The sequence below is a fragment of the Corvus kubaryi genome, unplaced genomic scaffold (assembly GCF_017639235.1).
Source record: "Corvus kubaryi isolate FWS band 111438036 unplaced genomic scaffold, C.kubaryi_AGA036_p1.0 37384, whole genome shotgun sequence".
NCBI classification, from domain to species: Eukaryota; Metazoa; Chordata; class Aves; order Passeriformes; family Corvidae; genus Corvus; species Corvus kubaryi.
In genome coordinates this window covers 768316-794558 of record NW_024581126.1, presented here as the reverse complement: position 1 = coordinate 794558, position 26243 = coordinate 768316, and the positions used below count along the sequence as shown (strand labels likewise).

At 40.9% G+C, this 26243-nt stretch overlaps 1 protein-coding gene across 3 annotated transcripts in view; it reads left to right on the top strand.

The window, feature by feature from the left end:
- Nucleotides 1-1219: 1219 nt before the first annotated feature.
- Nucleotides 1220-26243, top strand: part of GALNT18 (polypeptide N-acetylgalactosaminyltransferase 18) — a 206821-nt gene continuing 181797 nt past the window's right edge. The window contains exons 1-2 of one of the 3 annotated variants that reach the window (XM_042035554.1): nt 1220-1241; nt 1777-2042. In XM_042035554.1, coding sequence (XP_041891488.1) covers nt 1808-2042 — 235 coding nt within the window. In that variant the 5' untranslated portion in view covers nt 1220-1241; nt 1777-1807. Of the gene's footprint in view, nt 1242-1325; nt 1634-1776; nt 2043-26243 lie in introns of those variants that run through there. The other 2 variants (XM_042035553.1, XM_042035555.1) reach the window with 2 other exon arrangements.

Below are 26243 nucleotides of genomic sequence, written 5' to 3'. Positions count from 1 at the left end.
CCAAGGGAGTTCTCTTGGGCTCACCTTTGCTAGCGTTACCACTGGGGAAGCACTTTTAAACTGGCCAAAATTTCAGTTAGTTTTCAGAGAGGCTCAGAAGACTGAGGGGGCAGTTTGTTTTTTCAGCTTTATTGGCAGGGTTGACTGCAGCTTCTGTTGGTGCTGGTTTGTATGTGTGAGTATTCGTCATTTTTACTGTTTCTATGGAGTAACAACTGATGGAAAGGAAGAAGTCGTTCTGCCTTTTGGCAGGACAGCTGCCTGCCTTCTCTCTTGAATACTGGGTCTTGCTTGCAATTAGTTTGAAAACAACAACTCCAAGCTGTACATTCGAGTTGTTGAAGGGTTTGAACATTCACATGTTTATGCTTCAGAGTAGTAAGTCCTGGTACCTGCTGGGCTTTCTGCACACAGGCAAGCCCTGGAGGCACGATCAGTTCTGGAGCATGACTACAGACTGCAGTCAATCCACAACATTTGATACTCTCGCTTTCATTGGATAAGTATTTAAAATAATTTTAGAATGTTAATTAACACGTGCCTCATTGTTTCTAATACTGGATATGCTGGTTACATTTCTGTCTCGAGACTGTCAAAAGAAAATGATCTCATATAGTACAAAAGTCCCTATTTAATAGCAATGGAAAAGATTCATCATGTGCCTTCTCTCAAATCAGTGAGATTTCATATTGAGAGGAATTTGCCTTTATGTGTTTTCAAAAGTACTGTGAAATACGAGGTGAAGAGAGGAAAGCAGCATGGGTATCCTGAACTAAATTGTGAGTTACTGATCCTGCCCCTGATACTGAAGCTAATTCTGGATGTTCTCAGATAAAGCGTGTCCCTGTGGAGGTGGGGGAAGCGACGACCGGATGGATACGGGGCTCGCTGCTGTGGATGCGAGCAACCATTCGGTATTCCCAGTCCAGCCTCGGCGGCAGCGGGCACGCCAAGAGGCTCAAAGCCAAACGCATCGCAGCAGTGCGTGGTCGCAGGGAGCCGAGAGCTCCGCTGAGCCCAAGGCACGGCCCCGGTTTCACCGCTCAGGCAAATGGACGCCTCCGGGTGCGAGCGGCGACACCGCTGCTCTCCCAGCCCCGCCGCCCAGCGAACGGCAGCCTCTCCCGGCTGGGGATCCTTCGCGGGCAGCCCGGGGAGCGGCAGGAGGGCGGGAAGGAGGGAGGCGCCGGCCCGGCCCCCGGCCCGGCGGCAGCGCGGCCCCGTGTGCGAGCGAGGAGCAGGTGGGTCCCGCCGCACGCCCGCCCCGCCGGCCCGGCGCTGGGAGCGGCCCCCGCGCCAGCGCCGCTCCCCATTGGAGCCGGGCGCTGCCAGTCGGCGGGGGGCGAGTCCCGCTCCCCGGCAGCCTGCTCCCCAGGGCTGAGGCTGGAGCCGCGGCCGGTTGCGATGGGAAGCGGCGTCGGAGGGAAGAAAGTTTGCCGCGCTCGGGCGCTGGGCTGCCGGCGTCCGTGATGCCCGGGGCGGGGGGCGGTGCCTGAAGGCAGCGGGCAGCCGGGCGGCTGGCACGCCTCGCTGTCTGCTGTCGGCACTGCCATCGCAAAGTTTCAGCTATTTTCATGTACTCAAAGCCAGGATTCTAATTATCAGCCCTCCCCGCCCCCACCTCTCCTTCTAGGTAGGCGACAAGTATTTTTTATTCTGTGGATTAGAGAACTTTTTGCATGGAAATTTACTGACTTCGGAGTGGTCTCCGTTTCGGGGAAAGGGGGGAAAAGGATTTCTTTTCATCGCAGATTATTTTTGTTTTCTGGATCACAGGATTTTTGGAGCTATATGGAGGGATCTCAGGATGGTGTGCACCAGGAAAACCAAAACTTTAGTGTCCACTTGCGTGATTTTGAGTGGAATGACTAACATCGTCTGCCTGTTGTACGTGGGCTGGGTGACCAACTACATTGCCAGTGTTTATGTGAAAGTGCAGGAGCCGATCTCAGAAAAAAAGTTAGAAGAAGACAAAGGGGACACTTTAACGATTATAGAAAGGCTGGACCATTTGGAGAATGTCATCAAGCAGCACATCCAAGGTACCACCTCACCCCCGCTTTCTCGCCCTCCTCTCCCCTCTCCGCCCGCCGCTTGCCGTGTGCAGCCTCCATCCCCTCCTCTGTGTCGGCCGTGCGTGCGTGTGTCTGTCGCGTCTGTGGCGATCGGCTGAGCCATCGCCAGCCCGGAAGAGCCGGCGCTGCGCGGGGCGTGCGGGATCGCCGGCGGAGCCCTCCCGGAGCCCGACCGGGGAGCGGCGGAGGCGGGGGGGACCTGCGGGAGCCGCCCCCACCCGCGGGGCTCGGCCTGGGGCTGGAACAAACCTCAGCTCCCTGCCTGCCTCCGCCTTCCTCAAGTAGGGGTGCGCGGGGAGGGCTCGGCGCCAAGACTCGCTTCCCGTCGTGCTGTTGTTGTATTTTTTTTCTTTTTTTTTTCTAATTTCTATTTGTTATTTTTCAAAATGGGCTGCTGCGAGTGGAATTCTTGTTCTCTTCCCCCTTTAAGCCTGACTCTGCTAATCCGTGCTGAGTCTCTGTGTTCCTTGGGGTGATGAAGCTTTTCCCTTAGTGCTGCTGTATTGCCGGGAGCCTCTTGGGATTATAACTGGGGCAATCTCTTTGTGTAATGCCTTTTAATTTGATCTCCTTTTAATGGGTGCTCTGGGAGAAGGGTTGAAGTGGGCAAACAGTGGGAGAGAATAAGATTATTTCCTGTGAGTTTGGGATTTTACATGACTTTTGCTTTACTGAGGGATCTTTAGTGTCTTCCTTTATATTTTCATCATCTGCATGGCATTATAGTGTCACTCTCTCAGCCTGCCAAGTGAATTGGATGGTAAGGAGGCTTGAGGGTAGGTGAGAGCCTGTACAAAATCTAGAGGGACCATCTTTCTCTGCTTCTGCATAACCTCCACTGAATGCTCAAACCCCAGTTAGTCTCTCCTAAATCTGAAAAAGAAGAGTAGACCATGTGGTGAAGGACACTTATCACCAGTGCAAAAAATCTTGCTCACTTCCAGCTGTGACCAACTGGTCGTCTGGGAATATGAAGCCAGTGGAGAGAGCAGGGTGGGTAATCCCTTGTGAGCTGGGCTTCCCTGCTGGTCAATACACATGACTTTGTAGTGCTATTAAAACCCAGCTACTTTGCTTTGACTTGTGTTAATATCTTTTTAAATATGGCATATCATCATTCATTTTGTATATAGACTCTTTTCTCAGGTAGTCTTGTCATCTTGCTTAAAGGAGTAAAATGCTGCTTTTTATAATGTTTTTTCCCCTTTCTTCCCTGGAGAATGGGTTATAGCAGCTTCTTTAAGTTTTAAGTTCTATCATGCAGACCTTAAGTTTTTCTTGATTCCTGAAATGGATTTTTAAAAGGAAATGTATTCTTGTCTGTGTGCCAGTGGAGTGCACTGTGGAAGCATATATGAAGGCAGGGATTTTTCAAAAGGCTCTGGCTAAGAGTGAGATACACAAAGTTAATTGACTTCCCTTATGAGGCTGGAGCATAACTCCTTCAGGTTTGTTGGTGTGAAACTCAAACAGCCTTGTTTCTTTTCAAGGAAACTAACCACATTGGTGCCTTTGGTAAGTAGTCCTCAGAGGAGCAGAGGAAAGGTACACTTAAACCAGGAGAGAGTATAACATGGATTAGAGCAAAAGCTTTTTTTTTTTTTTTTTTGGTGACTATCCATAAGCCAAACAAGATGGTTTTTTCCTTAAACAGTGCTCGTTTTAAAGTTGAAGAGGGTCTTTCAGAATTAACTAAGTGAACAGTTTGGTGATAAATACTAAAATAGTAGGGGTAAAAAAAAGCTTTACAAGCTTCTCATGCCTTATTGAAACTACTTAGTCTTAAAGAAATAAAATAAAAATCACAGATCCTTAGCTCAAAGTGGATTTTCTGTACTTTTATTTGCCAAATAATTATAATGGGGGTTCTCACAGAAATTCCCGTGGCAGATACTGCAGAATAGGATGTTACCTTAATCAGATTTTACTTAGAATTATGAGATGCTGTGAATTCTGGGTCAGGGCACAAAACTCACTGGAGTTACTGAAAGAAATATCCCAAGCTTGATTGGGTTTGATTTGAACTTGAAGGTCAGCTTTAAGAAATTACACATTTGAGAGTTCTTGCCAGAAATTGAGTAAACCAGCTGCTGTAATGGTTCTAGACATGGTTATAAGGGTTATCTGTAGCTTGCTAATAAACTTTTTCCTTGGACCACTTCTTTTTGGTGTTGGAGAGAGGTCTCAATAGCTCAGATGTTCTGCAGTGCTGAACAGGCATGAAATTAGCACGGGTAATAGAATTCATTCCATAGGCTATCCTGCAAATGCCAGAGAGCTTTAGCTGCTGCATTTTACACATGGGATTGCGCTAATATTTCATTTTAATTTGCTTTCTCATTGAATTGTTTGATTAGATGCCATCTGGGAATTCCTTTAGCATATAAATTGCAATCTTGTAATATTTTATCAAGTGTCCTAGAAATGAGACGCACCTTCATATAAAACCCCTTTTAAAGTATGTATTTTTAAAAAGACATTTTCATGGCAAGAAAAGTGTCAGACTGAAAAGAGATTTCCAGGTAAGAGAGGTTCAGAGGGAATCAAAGCCTGCATGCCTTGTGTTTGGAAAGAACGGTATGGACAGGGAAATCCCAGGCCACAGAAAGAAGAATCTTGCGGAGCTAAAGCTCAATGCTGAAACTTGAGCTGTCTGAAGCCTGGGAATCCTGAATTCTTGGCTTGTGGCCAGACACAGCTCACAACACGGTTTTGGTGAAATGACTTTACCTTTTTGCAATGATAACGACCTGCAGGATTTTCTGTGGCAGTGTGTTGTGGCATTGTGATGTTAATTACGTCTGAGTGCTCCCCAGCATTCAGTACCAAGGAGATTCTCCTCCCCTCCAGCCCAAATCTTCAGTCGGAGGCACATGCTCCATGCTAGCGGGCAGCCCACTGAGAGAAACTTTTGGTTCCCACCTCCTTTTGAGTTTGCAAACAGGATGGTGTCTTTTTTGAGATTAATTGTGTGTATGTGTTTGAAAGAAACTGAGTAAAAGACCAGATGGGTAGCTTGATGCAAAGTGCAGCCCTTCCATGCCTGACAAAGGTGTGTGGCATATGGACTGTGTAGTAGCACTGAGCTTTATTCCCAGAAAGTATGCTTTAGAGGGCTAAGGTTAACGAGTGTCAAATGAGAGAAAAAACTGTGTTCTGTTGAGTTCCCAAGCACCAAACTGGCTCAGAAACCCCCAAACACTCTCACTTTATTAAAAACAATTCAAGAGTGCTTCAGACAGATCATGACTTATCCTTCATCTTAATAATGCATCATGCATTGGCTCTGACACCAAAAACTTGCCCTATGTGCAGTTGGAAGATCAGGTGAGTGGGCAGGCTGCTCTCAATCTGATACGTAGTTTGTATCAGTGACAATGTGAAAAAAACTAGCAAAAAGGGAGGAATGTATTGGTTTCTGTAGCCTCACTTTAGGCCATCATAGCCCATAGTTTCATTTTCCTTGAAAAGCTAAGCTGTGATTAAACCCATATCACTCAAAACACCTCTGCACATCATCCTGTCTTATTATGCAATGTCATTTTAGTATTTTTCAGCCTTCCTAGTTTTAATCAGATGATGTTTGTGTTCCAGAATTATCTTAAAAGATTATAGGCTATGAAATCTATGTCATGAACTTGCTTCTTGCCCCTGCCCCATTCTTCCTCTCAACCCCTTGGACCTAGACAGAATTACTAAACAGTTAAGACAAAGACTAGATCTAAATTGAAGTTGTAGCACACAGTTCATTTCTGGACTAGCTGAATTCTTAGTTGAGGTCGATGGATGGTTACTAAGACATCTGTGTCCAGCTGGGATTTTGGTCATCCATCCTTGCAACCTGCTGCATCCTGATCTTATCAGTGGAATATCAGACACTGTGTGGACTTGCTTGGGAAAATTTGTGAGAGAAGAGTTGTTTACATTATCTTTCATTCTCCTGCTTAGAATGATTTGCTGTGTGGATTTACTTGAGCTAATATTAGCTATCCCACAGTTGGATATCTGATCACCCTCTGTGGTCAGCTGGGGCACAGGGAGGTCTCCAGTGTGTGATTCACTCAGTACCTGTGTCAGGTGTTAGGGTGAATTTATTTGCTTTCAGAAACTGCGTATTTTGAGCTTGGGAGCTAGGTCAAGCCACATTCTTCATTTTAGCCTGGGAAAGGTTTGAGTAAGTAAACGTTGTGTTTGTTATTTACCCTTTATTTCTTGATCTCAAACAAAGAAGAATGTCTTCTGTCTTTTGCAGCCTGGCTAACTAACCCTAGCTGGGTTCTGTAAAGTCAGCTCAATAGGATTCAAATGGCCACTCCACCATGTCTCTTACTCCTGAGTTACTTTCCTTTTGGGAATAATTAATGACTAAATCCCCCCAGCTTATTTCCCTCAAGCTCAAAAGCAATTAGGCATGTTTATCACTCACTGCAGCATATTTATTCTACTGAGAAACAAATGAGCACCAGGCAGCAGCCCTGGGAACACTCAGCTCTTGCTCCACTGCAGAAGGCTCTGTATTCCCTGTCTCTGTGCAAGCAGAGAGATCTGCTGTCCCAATGTAGCTAATTGCAATGGAAGCAACTCCTTGCAGATGTAAGACAGGCGGGATTAATCCCATTATTTTTTCTCTATAGGCTGTGACTTCTCAAGTCATTCTAGATGGCTGCATGTCAGTGCAGATTAATTGGAATTTAACTTTCATGTTCTGCCATGCTTAGGGATGAGTGCACTAAAGAAACCTTAATACAGTTATTTCAACTGGAAGACTTAATTTGCTGTAAATTTTCAAGCAATACTGGAGGTGCAGGTATTTCAAGGACAATCTACTGACGACTTAATGTTGTTGATTATGTTGACTACAACTCGATAGTATATTATTACTATTATTAAAATTAACCTTTTTGTGCTTTTAATATCTTTAGCTCCCTTCTAGTTATATTCTTGGTGCCTCTTCCACTGAGGATTTACGTCACTGGGGTTAGGATGCAGTGGGCAAAACTGAGGAGTGGTAGTTTGGCCTTATTAAGGTAACTGGATTTCATTACTGGATATTGAATGATTCCTTTCCATGATTAAAGTTGTTTTCTTCAGAATGAGGTTTCTGGGGTTTTTTTTATTTTCCATTTTCCTGATTGCTCTGTTTCTTCGGGTGTATACAATGGGAATGGCATGACAGATTTATTTGAGATTGGTTCTTTTGAGAGAAAGAAGAAAAGTTTTATTTGGCTACTGAGTGAGAGTGAATGATAGCTTTGTAGTTGGGAAGGGAATTGACCTGGATTCCGTTTCCTTCAATCATGACAATTTCTGTAGTTCACATGAAAGTCTTCAACAGAAGGTTAAAAAAATGAATCAGGAGCAGAGCTGCGACTTCCATGCCCTCCACAACTTCCCTCATTGCTAAGCTAGAAAAGTTTGCCTTTTTCTCTGAAAAAGTTCATTTTTGTTGACATATGTTATCGCTGCACAATGGCACAGCCTCAGTGGAAGGAGGGGGGTTTTTAGTGCAGTGTTTGAGCAGATGATGTATGGGCTGAGCAGAGATGGAGAGAGCTGTTCTGCTTCAGGTCCTGCACTCAGTGCTTCATTTGTGCCACTCAGGTGTCACTTTGGGCAATGTTGCTTAGGCTGGCACAAGCAGCCTGCAGCTGTGCAGGAGTTCCAGCTGAGGTCTTTCCTGCCAGCTTGTTATGCCTACTTTAGTACTAATGAGTGATTTTTATCTGTATGACCAGAATAGAGGTAAATACATCTGAAATGAAACATAAAGCAAGACCTATGCACAGCTGCTGGGAATTGTGTGTAACGTGTGGGATCAGCTTGGTCCTGGGCTCTCGCTCTCTCATGGCATCTCATGAGGCAGATTTTGCCTTTCTCCACCTGACATTGCTCCCCTGCCTGTGACAATACACAGAAGCAGTTTACTGAAATTCTGCGTTCAACAGAAAGGTCCTGTCATCAGTGTTACACTGTGAAAGTGTACATAAGCTGTGGTGAGATGGGATAGGCTGATATTACCCCTCTGGATGGTAGAGACATGATGTGTAAAGAAAATCTGTGGTGATTTAAAAAAGCTCAGATTTGGCTCAGTTCTTGAGACAGCGGTGGCAGTTGTGAAGAGGGCTTAGGGCTTAGCTGCCTCCTGAGGGTGATGGGGGATCCTTGCTTGTCATTGGAACAGCCCAGGAACTCGATCATCAGCTATTAATGTATGGAGTGTGGAAAGGGACACAATGGGACATGAATCTTCTGTAGCTGGTTAATGGCTGTCCTCGTTTCTTGCAGCCATAAGATTATGTTGTCAGCCACACTTGGCCCGGAGATCAGACCCTGGGCACTGTGGTGTCTTAGGAGTGTCCCTGAGTCCAGAGCAGTGAAGGAATTTACTGGTCCACAATTAACGAAACTAATGAAATTTAATTTCTGTCTAATGCAAAAGTGAAAACTACGTATTGTGAAAACTAACTTCATTCCTCTGAGGCAAATCCTTCTTCATTCATCTGCTATATTGTTTTCCTTTAACCATCTCTGGAGGTATCTTTCTGTGCTGCCCTTGGCCTTCCAGTGCTCTCTGTAGCCTCTTGAGAAACTGCAGGGCTCCTTCATTTTAGTAACTTGATAAACAGCTCAGTAACAAGCTGTTGGATTAGTGTGGACAAATACTCTGGACAGACACTGAAATTCTCAGGTATGTGAAACTTAATGCTTTGACTTCATGCTGCTCTTATCTACACCTGAATCTATTCTCCAGTTGTGCAATGCAGGTGTGTTCTCTCTGCAACAACATTTTGTTCCTGTTTTCTCCACAAATTTTCCCTGCTCAACTGGTGTTTTGTAACTAAGGTGCTGTTTTTAACCTGATATCCTCCGTTTTCTGAGGGAAAGGCAGAGATGTTTAGGAGCTGAAACTGTGATGGTCATTATTACAGCTCTCCAGCATCTCCTTTACTTGGCTTTGAAAATTAACAAACAAGAATATTCCAATTTCTGTTTTAGAATATGAAGGTGGAAGGTCCAAGCTGCTACTTTGAAGTGCTCTGCCTTTAAAATGTCAATTTGTCTTCTCAAGTCTGTGAGGGATTCTTACTATATTCGCTACTTAGATTGTGTTTTAAACACATGAGATTTTTAAAATGTCTTATTTCTATGACAACAGCGCTGTGGCAGCTGGCAGGAATCCCAGCTGTCCTGTGATCAGTGCCATATGAATGTGTAGTGCAGCCCCTGACTCGGAGACCTTCATTTCCATGGATGAGGGCTGCAGGAGCAGGGCAGAGGAGGGGCATAGAGAGAACTGATATGGCCCCATTTTTAGAGACTGTTAGTGGCAGCTTTGACTGGCTGCTGGAGTTGCTCACAAGAATCAGACCCAAGGTCCCTTCTCTCACAGGAAGAGCCCAGGGAGTGTGTGAGTCCTGCAGCAGCCAAGTGGTGGTGGGGTGCAGCAGCCACATCTGTTGTCCACTGACACAAATTTGAGGCTGACATGAACCCTGAAGTATGAGATTAGAGAGCTCTCCCAACATGCATGTTATAATTAGCACATCCTAAATACTACATAATTGCCTAAATCTCTGCTTGTATACTGAAAATTCAGGAGCTCAGTGACCTTCTGTTAGTAATGTCAGTAGGGGTGTGGAAATCCTGTTGTAGTTTTGGTTTTGACATTTCCTATCTCCTAAATCAAGCACTGTATTTTAAATGTGAATGTTTGAATTTTCCTTTTATTAGAGCTGTCACAGGTGATCTCTGAGAATATAGGATTTCTGTAAGCAGCTTTCTGAAGAGTTTAAGAAAAAGTATTTCTGGTTTTTTTTTTTCTTCATAGATAAATGATCATTCTAGTCTTCATTTTAGGGAGATAATATAGATTTTTAGACTTCCTCATATGTAATCTGAATCTAGCTAAAGATCTCTTTCATGAATCATCCAACTAATGCAGAGAATTACCTGTCCCTGCTTTCATGGTGGATTCAAATTCCTTTGAAGCTTTTCTTTCTGCGTCAAGTCATGACTTGCCAGAGGCTTTGCAAGAAGATTTGGCATGCTGGAGGTAAAAGTAAAACTGTCAGATAAACTTTTCAAGCACTGCAGACTCAGTGAGTCTGTACTCATCCATTACAGGATTATCATTGCAATGAAATTATGGTTGGAGAAAACGTCTTTTGGGATTTCTCTGTGCACAGAATAAAAAGGGCTTGCAGAACTGAGCACAGAATCATTTTTAAAATAACATTGTTGTATGTATTTTTTTTTCTCTGAGGTATTTATAATTTTGCCAGCTGTATATGGAATGATCATATTATGTCAGCCTTTCCCTCTTCTACTTGTGCTAACAGGAATATTTTAAGTTGTTCAAGCAAAGGGTGTGGGAGTAGTATGCTGTAATTTCTGTGGAATTTCTGATTAGAAAACGTGTTCACATTTAACAGTTTGGAGGACGAGGAGGGTCAAGGAGGAGAAAAGTACAGCAAAAGCTACAGTCTGCACAAGAATACCTGAATGTTTTATCTTTTTTTAGCTGATATGAAATTGCAGTTATTGAGTGGAAACTATGGAGTCTCCACTGGTGTTAGTGAAACTGGTGCTAGTGAGTTTCCATGGAGTGGAAAGAGGCGATGCACCATTTTTGATTCTCTTCTGAAAGCCTTTTGCTTTCCTGTCGCATCAAAACCAGTTTCACATCTGGTAGATTGCTACAAATATTTGCTTGTTAATTAACCCCAAATCTAGCATTCAAAAACTGAAGACTTCAATCTATTTGATTTAGTTTATATGGATCTTTTAAAACATGTGTAGCACCTTTAATGAAGTAAGAAATAATTTTTTTGCATACAGTCAGACTATCATAAGCAAAATACTGGGCCTGGAACCAAAATTGCGGTGCTCTTGGTCTCCAATATTATAATTGTGTGTTGTTGTTGTTTTGATCCTGGTTTTTTAGAGTTAGAACTCTGTGACTTTACGACATGATGTCAGCCATAAAGGATTATGACATCATTAAACTTAGATGTAACTAAATGAGGTATTTCAAGCTTCTGTTTAGCTAATGTTTTCATGTGCCTGTAAAGCTGTACAAGTTTAAACTTAATTTAAAACTGTTAGACATAAACCAAACTAACCAACAATAAAAAAAAAACCCAAACACAAGTTCCAAAGGGATGTGTAAAGCTGTACAGAATGGCAAGAAGACTGGTGAATTTAGGCACTAAAAGCAGCAAGAGCAGAAAAAGCTGTAACAAAGTGGCAACAGCAGACTCATGTTTGGATACATCGTTCCCACTTGCTGCCATTGTAACAGGAATGCTTTTGGTATAGAAATAGTTAAATCCCATTGATTTATTGTTATACTTCCTAAAAGTGCAATTCCATCGACACCCATGAGTTTTCAGCACAGCTTATGTCTTTCTTACATAAAAAGACATAAAATTTGTTTAAAGCACCTTCACAGTGCTGATTCTACTACTCTCATTTAAGTACTGAGATAAAATTTTGCATGCAGACGAATATAGAAATATTAAATATATCTAAAATATTTTCTATATGAAATCTCTCTATAAAAATATGGTTAAGCTAAGGATCCATATGTCTTGTCTGGAAGGTAGGAAGGGGCTTCACCGTTGGTTGACAGGGGCTTACATGTAAGAGTCTGTAAATGGTAGTGCAAGTACCAAAGCAAGAGCTTGGTTAGAGCACATGGGAGTGTGTTTGCAAAATATCTCAGTGTGGTGGCAGCAGGAGCAGGCTCCTGGAGCCTGGAAGCGCACGGATGGAAGTATTGCCTGAGGTGTGTTGGAATCAGGTTTTCAGACTGTTGTCAGTGCTGTCTGCAGTAACTGAGTAATAGCTGGTGGCTAGGCTGATCCCTGCCCATTTTGTCTCTTTTCCTGGATGATTGCAGATGCAGGTGGAATACTGGGCCCCAGAGTGAATGGGGAGCCACACTATTGATTTCTTGTTAGAAGTAAGCAGAGGTAAAAGCTTTTTATGTGGCAACTGCCAGCTCTAGAGGATAGGATTTTAATCACTCTGCTCTGGATTCTTTTTTTCTTAATTAAGCTGCTCTTGGAGAATTTCTAAATTTATGACAGAGTAAAATTCCTTATTATGAGGAAACCTGGAGATTTGAAAACACGTAAAAGGAAATTCAGTGTTGTAACGTGGGAAACATTCCTTAGCTCGTTGCATAACATGTCAATATGTTTTTGTCTGCTTGACAATATGTAGGAAATGCCTTTGATTTTGTGAAATTGCATGTAATTTCTCAGCATTTCTTTTGATTCTATTGATTAAAGCTTTTCTCCCTGCCTAGAGACATTAAATAGCAAACCATCTACTAAAAGTGGATTGGTAACATTCCTGAAAATTAACATTTGAAAAAAAATTTTAGTCTAAATATATTTCAGACTGTTTCTGTTTGTGTTCTGAGATGAAGAGGAAAACAAAAGCTTCTGTTTTAGTCTGGCAAAAGGTTGCAATACCTGATGAAATACCGGTATTGTCCTCACACTATGGGGAGAGAGATGTTGACCATGGCAAAAAAGCAGAGAGGTACCAGGAGATGTGGTGTAAAAGTGTCATTGCAAACACTGTCCCATGTGGTTGCATGTTGACCACCTGTATCTCTTTTCCAGGGATTGATGGACAATCAGCCACTCAGCCCAAGGTATGCTGTGTGTGGCTGTCAGCAGGGAAATACCCTGATTGCAGTCACTAACTCTATGGGTAAGTGTAGGTTATAGAGAAATCCCCAAGCCCCAGGTTTTGCTAAAACAATGAGGTGGTAAATATAACACTGGGGTGATCATGGAGAGTGATATTTTTTTGATTCTGCTTAGTTTTACTCACCAATGTCTTTCTGATTATGGTTTCTTACAAAGAGCTTTGTGTGAGCAGCTTTTGGGCTGTGAGTGGCTGTCCTGAAGCTGAGAACATGCTCGCAGGAATAAGAACTCTCGGTATGTTTGAAGTGTTGGGTCAACCACAGGGAATATTTCTTGGCAGGTTGAGAGAAAAAGCTTGTGCATTTAACCTGGTGGCTGGTTTTGCCAGGTAAGAATGCCATGTAACTTAAAAAATTTGTTTATCTGTCTTAGGAAAAGAAGGAACAGAGAAAAAGAGTTACTCAATGCTCTCTGTGTAGGCACAGATTCAGTGGAAGATAATTCTGTATATTTGCTTCTCCAGCAACTGGATTATCATTCTAACTGTCCAGTTAAGACAGACTTTTAAGTAATAAAGTAATCTCTGAAGGCACTGTGCATTTATACCCTTTCTGTTACTAAAAAACAAGATACACAGGTTTTATTTGAAAGTGAGAACAAGGAAGTCCTGGCAGTGGCTGTTCTGTCACAAGATTTTTCCTTACATTAAAAACCTTGAGATACTGACAGATATTAAATGATTTTTTTGGACTGCATTCTTCCCACAGAAAGAATGTAATAGAGAGCCCCTGGATTGAGTTCTCAGTCAGTGTGATTCTACTCAAAGTTTTTGCTCTAAAATCCTGTCTCCATTGGACTCACATAAATTGCTGTTGTGGCCACGCTGCAGTAGCTCATACATCTGAGGAGCTGTGGGGCTTGGGAGGGAGCAGAGTGATCTGTGCAGAGCAGTATAAAACACAGGGACTCACTTTCTCTGTCCCCTCTGCTGCCCCAGAATTCTGCCCTGGATTACCCACAGGCCAGGTCAGGATCATGTAGGGCAGCTTTTCCTTGCCTCACATCTGTGGAGTGACTTCTTTCTAATCACCATGTACGCCACTGGGTCTGAAGCATGAAGATGGGAAAGGGAAAGAAGATTCAAAGTATTCACAAGTGTAAAAGATTATGTAATTATTATAGGAGTGACATAAAATACTGTGTAAAATTACAGGCAATGGCAAATATTAAGCAATGCTGCCTGTCTATTTTTAAAACTCGTGCTGAGCTAGCCCCCAGGCAGCCAGACTGTTCTTTGTGCTGGTGTGTGCCATGGCATTGTCTGGCTGTTGTGATAATGAACGGGGTGCAGGGAATGGGAGTGGTTTAGCCACAATGACAACTTGTGACAGTGCAAGGTGTGACAGGAAAAAAAAGAGAAAACCACAATGTAGGATGTAGCAGTTTAGCTTTGCTACATTCCGCTAAGAGAAAAGGGTAATTTTACTTTCAAAAATATTTTTAATGTATTTCTTTTACTCTCTGTTCAATGTTTATGGTACACATTTATTAAGAGTGATTTTGAGTTTGCCTTTCTGCTGTTTGATGAGAACAGATGTTATTTTCTCCCAACTTCTTGACACCTGGAACTGTCAAAATTCCCCATGCTCATTCAATTATCATCCAACAAGCAGGATTTATTCCAGCAATTTACCTAGAAGGACCAATTCAACACAAGATACCCTTTTCACTGATATTAAAATACACTTAAGAAGTCCTGTTTGTTTCATTGGAATGAGTAGCTGTCTTTTAAATAACAAAAATAAAAATGCAATTTTATGAAGTCACCTCAGACAGCAGGAGTAACACTGGGAGTAGATGGCCCTGGCTGAAGGAATTTACACATTTGCATTTCACATCTTTCAGTTCTAGTATCTTAAGGGGAAGTCTTGCACCCCCCTTAAGTGGACAAACATAATTTTCCTACAGGTGACTATTGTGATTGATATTTGAGACCTGAACATGGTGTTTTGGTCACATTCCTTTGCCCAGCACTGAGCAGGATGTGTGTTTTCAAGTCATCTCATGTCTAGCAGTGTTTTTGTTTTAACTTGCCTTTGCAGCTCCAAACCCAAAATGTGAACTAAAATGTGTTGACTAGAGATACAAAGGAGGTTGCAGTCAAGCAATTAGGATTTGGTTGAAAATTTAAATAGTTTAAACCACTGCAGCAGTGCCATGTGGCAGGATGGGCTCAAGGGCCAGTGAAGAGCATGATGACCTTTCCCCCTTCCCCCCCCCCGTTAATTAACTTAATTAATGTCTTCTGTTTTCTAGGAGTGGGTTTTTTTCCCCCCTCCTTTACTAACCTTACTATTTAAACCTTGTGCCACCTGTGTTGTAATAAGTTAGGATTTTTCAGTTGGTGGACTTTGGAAACTTGTAGATAAAAGTAGTTAGGAAAAGGTAAGTTAGGCTATGGGACGTCTGTTACAAATATGCAGGAGTTTCCCATCCCATGCTGCCTATCTCTTTGAAAGAGGTTTTTGAAAATTAAGTATCTGCTGAAAAGGTCTGTGCTAAACTCTGTAAGCAGCCAGATTTCAGTGAATACTTAGAATACAAAATAGCATAAGGGGGAATGAGAATTCATTTTTCTCTAGCAACTTGATCCACTTCACTAAAAAAGCATGGAAGGTAAGGTTAGTCTCCTTGTGTTCATGTTATAACTTGTTTTCCAGAAATGTGGAAGCAGCCAGTTGTCCAATATGCCTCCTTTCTACTTCCTGAAGAATGCCATTCTTTGAATGCTTCAGTCTTGGAGCCCCATATAGCCTTGTAACAAAGGCTCCAAGGTCTGAATGTGAGTTGTTTCCAGTTGTTCAGTGTTTTCAACTTCTTGAATGACTTTGTTTGTTGATATATATGTTTTAAATTGGCTCCTGATTATAGGTTTGTTTTTTTTTGGATTATGACCTGTTTTAGCTACTGCCTCTTACCTGACCCAAAAAGTGCAGTACGATCATTAGACTGTGTGAGTAAAAACCTTCACATTAGAAATGATGACAAAACACGTGGCTGCAACAGGAGCAGAATTTCAGTAAAATGTTTTCTAAAAACTTGTAAGTCCCATTTCTATAGGTCTCTTAGATATGTTTTGAATTTTTTTTTCTATAAGTTATTTTGGAGCCTCCACTGCTTAATCTCCTTTAATGTGTGTTACCTTTCCAAGAAAAAAAAATTAAATTGCTTGAGGCATACCTCAGAATTTTCCCACAGGGAACTGGAGGTAAAATACCAGGTAATAGAAATTCTGAGGAATTCACACAATACATTTCGGTTATTATGTAATTGCTTAAAATTATTACCAGTAATGTTGGCATTAAAAGGAGGAATCAGATACCTCCTGGGTTGTCTAATAAGCTTTCTATTTTTTTACTTCTGAATCTGAATTATTAAGAAAGCAATCCATCTACCTTTCTAATAACTTTGGAATCTCACAGTCAAATTGACATAATCAGAGGTTAAAAATGTTGGAAATAACTATATCCATAGAAGTCTCCTCCAGGTAGTAGAGGGAGACACTGTAGGTACTCTCTTGTGCTAGTTGAAAAGCTGCATTTATTAATATTTATTGTCAGACAGCGTGCATAGGAAAGAACACTCACCTGCTCCTAGTAATTTCCTGAATATTGCAAAATTTCAAAAGCACTTGCATTAACCCCAGAACTAAGTCCAAAGGAAAACTGCCATTATCTGCTCTTGTGCTCAGTGATCTGGTTTATTTAATCATGTCCTAGGTCCTTTCTAAGCTTTTGGGAGGAATTCCTGAGCAGAAATGGGAATATTCATTCTGCTGACGTGACTGTAACATCCTGGTGTGAACTGCGACGTGTTTCCTTTTCCATCAGCTAAACTGAATTCTGATTGCAGATGGGTGAGAAACTGGGACACAGCAAAATTAGCAGCAGTATTAGTAAATGAGACAGAAAGTGTACTTTGCTATTTCCAGATATTGTGCAGAAGATCATCTGAGCTGCCTGCCCATTTTGCTCAGCTTGATGGGATCACATGGGCTTTCAAAGGTTGTGACCAGGAAGTACAGCAGCTGTTGGAATCCAGCATCTCTGGGAATGGGCCAGTGAAACATTGAGCTGGGTCTTCACCACTCCAGTCTTAGTTTCAGGAGCCAGCTGTCCCATTTGCAAGGATCAGAGATTGTAAAAATAAGTGAAAACTCGATGGAAAATTACCAGGTTGCAGGTGCACACTTGCAGAGCTTGGGAGCCTTAGTCAGTGGAAAGGGGTGTGCTTTTGACAGGTTTTGGGCTTAATTATGACGAGCTTGGAAATGTCAAAATATACACCATCCCAATGAGACAGATAAAGTTTCACTGTTTGAGTTCAGGGAGGATAATTTCTGTCACTATATGAAGATATTTCCTGTTTACTCAGCATGTGTGGTATCCTCCTATAAGAAATAAGCATTTTACAGCTGAGGGTGGCATTTTTGCATTCTTTAGAGCACTGACTTCACCACTTCAGTTAGCCAGTTGATTTTTACACAATCACCTGCCCTTCTACAGGAACCTGAACTTGAAAACAAATTATCAGTAATGTTTTTTGCCACTGAGCAGCAGAAGGTAAGAGTGTCAGTAAGACCTGCTGATGGCCAAGCTGCAGTTAAGAATTTTAGTATATTATTGCCTGACATCTGTGTTTTCTAATATTTCTTAAATAAAAGTCAGCTTTACAAGACATAAGATATTCTCAGTGTAGTGAGCACTGTCTTCATTCTGTATTAAGGTGCAAATACAGGCCCCTGAGCCAGTCTGGAGGGGAATTATAACACCTATGTGGATTTGCAGTTCTTAGTTTGCAGATTTCCATTTGGACCTCCACAGCTGTTGCAGCAGGATCATTATTGCTAATGGGATGATCAGGTACAGGAAAGACGAGTGTCTGCTGAAAGCCTGCCTGTTGGAATAGCTGGGATCCAGAGTCATTCTTACAACGAATGGTCCTGCCTCCTTTGGATAGTTGGTGGCTGTTCTACCAGCAGGTGGGGATGATTTTTCTTCTATTCTGGCACAGGTGACACGTTGAGCTTGCTGAGCTGATTAATAGCCCTAAACAAAAGCTTCAGTGTTTACTCTTCTAGAAGGAGGCTTGTCAAATTCAATCAGTCATTATATTTACATGGCAAATGGTTTTTGGGATATATTGTAATCAGCCTCTGTATGAATATTTTCCTGAAACAAAGCACAGAAACTTGACAGTGTTTGGGGCCCTCTGCAATAAATAGAATGGCTAAAAGAATGTTTGCAGCAGGAAGATAAATGTTGCTACATTTTTAATAAGTGCATTTTTTTTCTTCCATAATGGAAATTCTTTTGCTGTTTTTGTTGGGAATCTTCTTTGTCAGAGGACATACTTATCTCCTCTTGTTTAGGCTCAATTTATATGCTAACTGCTTTGGTAAAATGCCAGGTGACCTTGTGACAATTTTGTACACATTTGGACTGGGGCCCTTGTGGTGTTTGTTTCTGTCACTAGTTAGGGTAAAGTTCCTTTTCTTGCTTTGCACTGCACAGGGAATACTACCTTATACTTCTAAATTCGTAAAGAAGAAATAAAGATGTGCAAGAAAGGCGCTGTGTTTCTTTTTGGGAACAGATTTTTATGGTGCAGAGGTAGTTTCAATCCAGCTTTTTGAAATTGTGTGCTGTTTCAAGGCAGAGCAGGCACATTTGCAGGGTTACCATGTCCTGTTCAGAAGGAAAAAATTAAAATTGTGCAGTTTGGCCTAGCAAGGGAAACTCAGATAGTCCATCAGTTTTTGGTACTGTCAGCTCTGTACTTTGTATTACCTTGGCAAAATTTCAGCTAGCAGGCTTTTGTAGACTTATGGATTGTCTTGACAATGACTGAAACTTGTAAAAAAATCTTATTTCGTTTGGTGACTACAGAATGGTTGCTTTGTAAAGCATATATTTTCTGTGGTTTTCTGTAATGTAATTTAGTGCTGTAGCAAATGTTTTATACCTTGTTAGGAGAACTTCCCCAAAGGAAGTCTGAAAGTTCACTGTAGAGGCACCAAAGCCATTAAGAATTGTAGCAGGACTATACATGAACAAGAATTCCTGCTCATTATGGTGAGCTGATACTTTCACCATAAAACCCATTTTAATTCATGCGTTAGTAAGAACTGTCTAGCAACTTAGTAACAGAAGGCAATTGTTTTTCTTGTAAAATTTCACTTTCATGAAATTCTTTACACATAGATTACAAAAAAGCCCCCAAACAACCAAACCAAACCCCCAACCAGTGTAATCACTTAAATCTTTCCCTGGAAGAACAATAAAGACAATTCTGCTAGGTAACTAGGAATATTTTGTAAATTACTACAAGCTTGAAACACAACACTGTAAGGAACTGCAGTTTAAAAATTCTTGATTTTAGCATTAGTTTGATAGAATAATGACAGATATGAGGGATATAAGTAGAAATTCTTAGGTGTGAATACACAACCTCTGAAACCCCACATTTGCCAATTTTTTAAGGAATGTCTGATCTTAATGTATATTATTGATTGGTTTTCCAATCCAGAAGCTCTGCTTAATTATTAATACATCTCTCTCCAGGAATCTCCAGTTTCTAATGTGTGTTTAAAAGCAAAACCTCTTCCCTTCCTCCCCCTGCCTCTGAGAGCCCTAAAACACTGACCCTTGTGCCTTTGCCTGACTAAGCTGGTGTTTACTCAGAGCTGCAGTACACCCTATAGAAGAGCTGGGTTGCCATTTACTCTGTTAATATCTTAATTTCATTAAGCTTGTGCTAATGGCCTCAACACTTCCCTTCTAATGGAACGTTTCGAGCTATTGATTCTTCTGCTCACTTTATTGCATGCCTTAAGGTACAAACAAAGTCAGGGGGCTCAGCTCTTTGTTCTGCAGATATACTCCAGAAGTGCTTCTGTACAGTTCAGAAAAAGCCTTCCAAATCAAGCTGCCCACCCCTAAGTCTCACTGAGTTTTAGGTGCTTGGGTATTTTAATAAACAGGCTTTACTGAGACAGGAGTTCAGTTAATGGAAATGCACATTCTGTACATCCATCTCCTCTTCCACACACAGATTTTCCCATAATGACTGTCTAGAATAGAAGCATCCAAGATTTGCATGTTTGATTTTTCTGATCTTGAGAATGTATGCTGCCTTAGATTAACATCCCAACTGTCTTCTAGAAGTTACTTAATTGTTTTTTTTTTTTTCCCCTTGTATTGGAGCTGGAGGTTTTCCAGACAAAATATTGTTATTTTTTGAATTGCATAGTACTTTCTCTTTCCTTAATCCTAATGACTCCTGCAATCCTGCTGGCTTGGCCAGTAAAGCCCTAGTCAGCATGAGTGACACTAGGATAATCTGCTTCACTATGCACTTTGATAGAAATTAATTCCACTCTGACCCTGTTGTTTTTCCAGACCAATCCGTAGCCTGTTCCTTGACCAATTTTTGAAAGCTATGGCTAGAGCAGTTACTGTTGAGTTTTTGTGAATACAGAAAAGCCCAAGTGGTTTATTCTGTGTATTACAGATTGTTGTGAACGTGTAGTATTTTCCTCTTGCAAGTTTGTTTCTTGTTTTCCTCAGTCTTATAAGAGTAAGAAAATGTGTGTGCAGAACATTAAAATTTATTATGGCAGTCCAATTGATGAGTTCAGCATATCCCTGTGTGCCAGTTAAGATGGAGAGGGCAAATGTTAGTTATTCACCTTGGGAAAAATGTATTTATTCCCTTGCAAAAATGTCCAAGGTAAACTTTGAAAAACATTTTTCTGAAATAACCATCTTAAGGGAGAATTTCAGTGCAGCCTTTCTGTATTTTTATTTACTTGTGCAGCTGAGAGGAAGAAGGGGGAAACAAAACCTCCCCACAAATGTATTTGTACAACAAAATAGAGAAAAACATATACTAGAAGCTTGCTTTCTTCCTACTATATTTACTGAATCAATAGTTCTACCGTGATAACTTTTAGAATTTTGCCTGAGGTTTTTCAGTTGATCACAACTTAAGGGAAAAAATAAACCCACACCAAATCCACAAACCTGGACAAGAGTCTGCTCCTTCCTTTGACTTGATGAAGAGCAGGATTTATTTTAAAAGCTATGCTTAGCCTGGGCTTGACTTCTGAACTGAACTCCTCCTGCCTTGAATGCGTGTGCTCGGGTTGTTGTTCGTATCTTGGGAGCAGTGCAGAGAGCAGTGTTCCGGGCAGGACGTGCATTTAACATTTCCCCTTTTACTGCTTGTGTGCAGGAGGTTCGTGAGGATTTGCTGTTGCAGGCAAGTGTTGAATTAAGAACATCAGTAAGCAAACTGAGTAATTCTCTCAATTTCTATATCTTATGGTGTTGTCTAGAAAGAGGAAAGAGGAAGATGAGGAAGTCACAGTGTTGCAGAGGGTCTCCTGTTCCTCTGTAGTCTCTTACATTTCTTCCTGAAAGTTTCTGGAAAAGGGAAAGGGACTGAAACCTGCCTTAGAGCAAAGTTTTGCAATAATACTCCAGTGACAATTAAATGTACTCGTGTCTTTTGCTAATTCCTTGCACAAGTCTGCTGAATGCTGCCCTAAATGGTTGGATTTTGCATGAAAGCATAGAAGATGGAAAAAAGTAATAGAAATGTCAAGAAATCATTTATTGTTTTCAAAGAAACAAAAAAGAAAAACCAAGACCTTGATTTTTAAAGTAAATGTATTCTTAAACTAAACTGTTTCAAATTAATTCTAATACCATTTTGATTGGCAGTTTAGGTGACTTTGTGTCTCAATAACATTTAAATATTTTGTTGCACTTGGGTAACTACCTTGCATGATAATTTTTAAATTGCTCATTTAAAATCAGTGCTTTACAGGAGCTCTTCTGAAGCAGCAACAGTCTTTCTTCTGCAGAATGAAAGGGAGCAGAGCCATGCACAAAGTGCATAATTTTAAAAAAGATGTTCATAGGTCTAGTGTGAGCTCTGCTTATCTTTCTTCCTGCTTAGAGATGCCTTTGTTCATAATAGAAAAGGACTCTGCACTGTATTAATGTTTTGCCTTAAACCTTGAGCAGCACTCTGGCTTTCACTTCCTTTCCCTATTGTGATCATTACAGAGAGTGGGAGAAGGATTTTTCTGATGGAAAGTTTGTGTCAAGGCTCCCTGTAAGGGAAGAGGCTCAACTCAACCCAGTCTAGAAGCCTTTACATTTCTCCATGAAAGCACCTGCTTCTCTCCACAAACGGTAGAGGGACTGAAGCTTAATAACCCTCATGCAGATCCCTGCTGTAAAAGGAGCTTCAGCTGACTCACCCACATGTAGATATCCACTTTGTGAGTGTTTACTGCCAGAGGAGATCAACCCCACTTTAAAGGTTTGTCAGTCTAAATCTCTTGAAATCAACAGATTTAATTATGTGACTGAGGTTGGCCAGTTTTAAGATATGTCTTTTAGCAAGCAAAAAAAGCTTGTTTTTTCTTCTCTGCTAAACCAATATTTTGTTGTGTCTCATGTTAGACATTAGCTCCTCTTATGAGGTGCTGTAGCCCTTTTAGTTTGGCTGGATCAGCCATTTATAAAGTGTACTGCACAATAAATGCAGTCCCAAGATGTTTATCTCAGTATTTTAGCATGAATATCATTGTCTGTTGTATTTGTGAATATATATATCTATAAATATATTGACATACTGGCTCTTTGTTCTGGTTGCAACTATAATAATCCCCTATTTCACTGGTGATTAAATCTTCATTGTATTGAGCCTTTTACTTGGGATACTCAGGCCCATTTAAATAAAACAGTAGACTTAGCATGTGTTGTGCACAGCAATGCTGCAGAGTCTCAGCCAGAAACCAATACATAAGACAGGATGCTAGTAAGCAAACAAGGTGTTTCTATGCAGACTGGAGATATTAATTTATATATACAAACTCAGGAAATTATTTCTACTGCCATCTGGGAATTTTGAGCGACAAGCTATTATGAGTACTAAAAACCAATTTATAGTAATGATTCAGTTCTAGCTTTTCCTTTAGGCTGCTGCTTCCACTGGGGACTGGGAATATGAGACTGGGTTCTTTTGTTTTGTGCAGATTTCAGTGCAGCATCACACAGATAACACATCATGTGTGAGGCACAAGTTCTCACTTTTTTCCTTTTTCTTCTTTATCCTAAAGTATTACAGTAGTGCCAGGGTCACCCCAGCATGCTCTGTTACAAGCTTGCAGTTAAGTTACAGCTTACCTTAAAAAAAATCCCAGTATTATAAAGAAGCAGTCATGGACAGGAAGGATTTGTTGTGTTTTGTCCTTTATTGTGGAAGTTACAAGAACAGGAAGGTTTTTCCCTGTGGTACAGCAGGACCTGCTGCACTTTCTGGCTTGGAGCTGAAGGACACTTCCCGAAGCAAGGGGATAATTTCTCCTGGTGAAGAAATTACCTTCCCTGATAGGATGGGAAAAGTGAAAATGGAAAGCACAAGGGACTGAGACCCTTGGCTTCAGTGGGAAGTAGATGTTGGCTGTTATGGGTACCCTCAGTGCAATTTGGGTGGTTGCCAGCCTCTGTTTATATAATGGGAAAAGGAAGCCACACACTCTGAAAACAATTTAATTAGACTTAGGTCTCAGGGGCTACTGGTCTGGTGGCTTTCACAAACAGTAAAGCATTTATTCATTCCATTAAAAAGTGAAAGCAGGGAAAATAATAAAAATGGGAGGAAAAAGAATACTTTTAAATGCTGCCAGTTAGAAGGAATTTGTAATGTAAAGATTATGGAACGTGTTGATTTTTAAAGGCTTTATCTAAAGTCCAAGATGTGTAAAAAAAAAAAAAAAAGTTGAAGTATGAAGTGTTTCACGGGTAACCTGAACCTCTCTTCAGGTTGTTTTAATATTTTGTGTGTCATCCCTTACCCACTGGAGATCCAAAAGGCCATTTGTTGTTCAAGCCAGTGCCATATGCCAGCATTTGAATGTGCGTATTGGTTTTTAAGGAGGATAACCCCCCACAAAACAAAGGTGAACTAGAAGCAACTGATGCCCTGTGATAGCATAGTTTAAAACTCTCTAAATAGTCTCCAGCTCTCTTGAGATCAAGTGAAAAACAAATTTCTTCCTACATAGCTGAGGACACGTTCTGCTCAGTGTAGGTCGTACCAAAGGCTGTGCTGCTCTGGACTAACCAGACCTGCCCTCATCTGGACATCCAGCTTTGCCTTGTGCTGTACCAGCCCCTTCAGAGCCAGTTTGGGCTTCTCTGTGCTGGGTTTAAATACTCATTTAAAATCAGTACAGTCCAGGAGGGGTGGTTCTGGTAGCCACAGTGCTAGGCTGCAATTTAGAAAGCCTGGGTTTAATGCCGTTCCATAGATATATATCTGTTTTTCATCAGCAGACAAAACAACCTAATGAGCTGTACTGGGTAATGACAAGATGAATATAAATAGCCCTGTGCTTTAGAATAACATCATGTTATGCACAGTTGCCAACTGGTTGTCACAACTTGTTACCTGCCTTGGCAATGTCACACTATGGGTTTGGATGTGTTTATGACAGGAGAGAGTCTGAAGGTCATGCAGGTCTCACCTCAGTGCTTTTTTTATTAAATACTTACCTTTCATATTTTTATTCTTATTTCCCTGAGGATACCTTTTAAAGTTTTTTTCTGTGTCAAATTAATTTTATTCAGTATATTTATTTACTTCTAGAATGGCTAGGCATAAAAAGGGAAGATTCAAGACAAAAAAAAAAAAAGAAAGCAAGCAGCAGATTCTGGCACATGGTGCACCTTGAAGTTAAATGGACATAATTTGGGGCATCAGGCAAATTAAAGCTGGTTGGTTCCATCCACTTAGTTCTGGTTGCATATAAAGAGTTAAACAGTTGCTGCTCATTATATGTAAGATACTAATTAGGGTGCTTAAACTGTGTGTGAAACAACATATGGTATGTGAAATCATAAAGGAGATTTTTCGGGTCATAGGATTCATTCATTATTTGATAAGAATATTTAATTTATTGACATCACAAAATGAATTAATTCAAATTAATTTTTAGACTCTTTTATGAGCTTTTTATATGTGGCCACAGAGCAGGTGATTGCCATCAAAAGTTCAGTCTAAAATTTTTGTGAGTTTGCAGCCTTTGACGTTTTTTTTCTTCAGCAGAGAATTAGTTCAGTTCATGGTGTCCCAAACTCTTAATGCCATTAGATCCGTCATGACAGTTAGGAATGAACCATATTGTTTAGGTTCTACTTTTGATAAGGAGCATTTGTTGAATTTCTTGGTTTGGCAGAGCTGGAGGAGCACAGGCTCTTTCTGAGCTCTGGGTGGAAGAAAGTGGTAGTGAAAGGTTTTTAGTCCAGAAATATATTATGCCCTTTGCATATGGCATTAAGGAAGAATAGCCACTCTTCACCTATGTGGCCATACATGACAGAATAAAATTGTCCCAAAATGTGACAGGGAGTCCTGAGAGTATTCTGATACAAGTAAACAGTTTGTGTTAAGAAATTAATCTGCACAGTTGGGGCTTTTCTAGGAAAATCTTATTGAATTGCCAAATTTGGGTAGACATTTGAAGGCAACAGCTATTTCTGGTTAGTTTGAGACTGGCAACTGCAGTTGTCTGAGACTTTCCAAGAGCTGCTTATCACAAAGTGTTTTACCTTCTGCCAGCCATAAAAGTTGTTATTGAAATGAAAGATGTTACCAAGATTCATCAGGAGATTTACAGGGCTCTGACTTTATTGAATTTCTCACCTCAGACAGACAATGACCGATGTACTGACCTTGTCTCGTGGAATTTTCTGTAGATTAATGCCTTCTGCACTTTTCCTCCTTCTTTTGTTCTTCACCCTTCCAGTAAGTCCTGCTGGCTAACTGTCAATGCCTGGAGATATTCATGGATGATAAGCCCTTGAGATTTCTATCCCAGCAACACTTGAAAAACAAGTACAAATTCTGAGTTTCCAACTGATGTTCAAATATAATGAATGCTCCTGTAGACAAAAAACAGCACTAGCTTGAAACCCCTGCCCTTTCCAGAGCCCTCACTTAATTAAACAAGCTACCTGCTTGCACCTGCAAGAAGGTGTGAACTAAGAAAATCAGGTTTATTTTGATGCTACAGTTTTGGCAAACTGTAAAATCAAATCCTTCCCATTTCCAGAACAGGCTTGGGAAGGATGTGGTTTCTCTAAGGAAATAATTCAAAGCCTGAGAGATGTGAATATTTTTATGGTATTGATTATTAATGAAGTCAAGGGGAAGAAAGGTATGACTGTATATTTTTTTTTAAAGGAAATTTGTTTGCAAAATGTCACCATTATTCTTACTAACTGAGTTGGCACTCTTCTTCTGGCAGCTAAGACTGTCTGCACAAAAATAAAACCTGGGTTCTAATCTTGCTTGTAATAAAACAAATGTCCCCAGTTAATGTCTGCCAGTATTTGGTGTTACTAGAGTGCAAATCAGTTAAATC